General features: G+C 65.0%; 1 protein-coding gene across 1 annotated transcript in view; it reads right to left on the bottom strand.

Annotated features, from left to right (window-relative positions):
- Positions 1-2722, bottom strand: part of PTPRH (protein tyrosine phosphatase, receptor type, H) — a 21752-nt gene that overhangs the window by 2337 nt on the left and 16693 nt on the right. The window contains exons 13-17 of the mRNA XM_014537333.1: positions 2220-2575; positions 1757-1833; positions 1533-1667; positions 1122-1245; positions 787-946 (exon numbers count right to left, since the gene is read on the bottom strand). Of these exons, the coding sequence (XP_014392819.1) occupies positions 787-946; positions 1122-1245; positions 1533-1667; positions 1757-1833; positions 2220-2575 (852 nt within the window). The remainder of the gene's footprint in view (positions 1-786; positions 947-1121; positions 1246-1532; positions 1668-1756; positions 1834-2219; positions 2576-2722) is intronic.

Raw genomic sequence — 2722 nt, 5'->3', positions numbered from 1 at the left:
ACCGGCCTGCGGACTGAAGGGTCCCGGGTTCGGTTCCGGTCAAGGGCACATGCCCGGGTTGCAGGCTCGGTCCTCAGTAGGAGATCTCTCCCTCCCTCTCCCTTCCTCTCTGAGATCAAAGAACCCTGGCCAGTGTGGCTCAGTTGGAGTTGGTTGGGTACCATCCTGTGCCCCAAAAGGCCACCGGTTCAGTTCTGGTCAGGGCACATGCCTGAGTTTCAGCTCAATCCCCAGTGGGGCGGTGTGCAGGAAGCAAGAAACGTTTCTCTCTCTCTCTCCCTCCCTCCCTCCCTCCCTGTCACTCAGAAGCACCCCTTCCTTGTCCTCCTCTGACTTACATCCCGTGAAATGTTATCTGAGAGGCTCCAGCATAAACAGGACCTGGATGGAGGGCTGAGGCCGGCACAGGAGCCCAGGGAGGCGTTTCAGATGCTTCTCCAAGCCTCTGGTGCTTCTCCCTCCCGTTCTCCACCCCTGTCCTCCCTGCCCCTCCTCCTCCTCTCTCAGGCCTTCTCCTCCATTACCTTCTCCTTTTCTTTCCCGTCTTCTCATCGGGACCCTCGTCCCCACGCTGCCTCCCTTACCTCTGTCTCCAACGCCTTCTCCCTCCTCTACAAGTTCCCTTGCACCCAAATCACCCCCTTTTTGGAGTCCCCAGGGGGCATCTCTCGCAAGTAAACTCAGGCATGTGCCCTGACCGGGAATCGAACCCGCGACCTTCACCGGGGAGAGGACGTCTGGGTCAGGGCACGGGAGGCACGAGGACAGGGTCGGGGTGGTCCTCACCTGCAGTGCACGATGGGGGGGCCTCCCTCGGGGGTCTTGTCCAGCCACTGCCTGAGCACCTTCCAGAAGGCCAGCAAGGGGTCCGGGGAGTGGGGGACGCCGTGGTCCGGCCAGGCCACGTAGTGGAACTGTCGCACGGACAGAGTCTTCTGCTCCTGCGAGGGTGGGGGGTGGGGTGGAGAGCTCAGAACGGGGGAGAGGGGCCTGGCTGCGGACTGGGGGGTGGAGAGGCATCCCTGGGGCACCCGTGGTCCCGGGGAGCTGTGGGGAGGGGAATCCCCGGAATGTCCTGGGGGAGGAATTGAGGTGCCGGGTGGCGGCAAGGGCGGGACTCACGTGTCGCAGCTTCAGGTCTCGGACTGTCCAGTTCTCCATCACCTTCTCCCCCTCCAGGGTCACCTGCAGGTGCCCGTGGGTGCAGGGCTGGGCGTCCAGAGGCCAGTAATGCTCACACTTCACCTGGGGGAGGACCGCTGGGTCAGGGCACGGGGGGCCCAGGGAACCTGCCCAGGCCCCCCCATGGTGGCTCGATGTGCAGTTCCAAGGTCATTTGGATCAGCCTCACCCCACAGGTGGGCATGGGATGGGCTGGGGGTGATGGGGGAGGTTGGGGTCCCACGGGAGGTAATCCTGGGGTGTAAGGCAGGGTCCACACTGGGATCAGTGTCGGGGGGGATGCCGGGGGGGGGGGGTCACGGATGGAGCTCGGGGGTCAGTCCCCCGGGTCCCTGCCGGCGTCTGCTCACCCGGCCCAACTCCATGCAGTTGGTCAGCATGACGAGGGTGTGGCTCTGCTGCTCCCACACCAGGCGCCAGAAGTCGCCCACCGTCTGGGGCAGGGGGCCCTGGGTCGCAATGAACTCCCGGGGGCTCCAGAGACCCTGGGGGAGGGAGACGGGCAGCGGTGACCCCTCGGGGCCCTGAGCTTCCGGGGCCCCCTCCCCCCACTCCTGCTCCCGGGGGGACCTACGGGCATGAAGCTGGCGTTGATATAGTCGGAGCCCGGGGCCCCTCCGAGGGACCGCAGGGGCACGCGGGACCAGTCGTCTGGGGAGGAGGAGACAGGAGTCAGGCTGAGGGGGGACAGACACCCGGAGCTCCCAGGGGGCGGAGCAAGGACCTGCTGGGGGCAGAGCCCGCATGTCCCAAGGGGTCAGGGCCGGGCCAGAGGGACAGGGAGCTGGCAAAGTCATGGCTGGGGACAAAGCCAGCAGCAGCTCAAGACTCACAGGGTGGCTCAGCGGTTGAGCGTCGACCTAGGAACCTGGAGGTCACGGTTCGATCCCCGGTCAGGGCACAGGCCCGGGTCGCGGGCTCGGTCCCCAGTGGGGGGTGTGCAGGAGGCAGCCGAGCCATGGTTCTCTCATCATTGATGTTTCCCTCTCCCTCCCTCTCTGACATCAATAAAAACGTATTAAAAGCCTCAGACTCACAGGGCAGCACGTTCCGGTAGCGGTTCTTGGCGCTGTTTTCTGGAGCCGAGGCCACCGTCTGAGACTGGCCCTGGCCCTCCATGGCCAGGTGCTGGGGCGCAGGCAGAGGAGGGGTGCACGGTGTAAGGGTTCCTCCAGCTTCCCCGAAGGACACCCCCCGGGCTCCCTTGGCCGCCCCCCATTTACTCCTTGTGCCCTGGAGGTCGGTGGGCCCCCAGGAATGGACCGTGTGTGCATTGGGGATGATTGAGGAGACGGTGGGGGCAAGAGGGGGGCCGCCTAGAGAGGGGGTGTCAGGGGAAAACCGACGTGTGTCTCTAGGGCTGACACGGGCCCCGCCACAGGTCCCACCGCACAGTCAGTCAGCCTGAGGATGCCTGTGCAAGTGGACAGGCACTGGGCGCTGATTTTGTTTAATAACAAGATGGGGGAGGTCTGGATGGGCATGTGGGGCTCAGCTGAGCCCCTCTGTCCTCACCCACCTGGTGCTCCTCTGCCCCACC

This window comes from Myotis brandtii, unplaced genomic scaffold (assembly GCF_000412655.1).
Source record: "Myotis brandtii unplaced genomic scaffold, ASM41265v1 scaffold1763, whole genome shotgun sequence".
In the NCBI taxonomy this organism is placed as follows: Eukaryota; Metazoa; Chordata; class Mammalia; order Chiroptera; family Vespertilionidae; genus Myotis; species Myotis brandtii.
The sequence above is the reverse complement of the archived record's forward strand: the minus strand, read 5'-3'. Positions and strand labels throughout refer to the sequence as shown.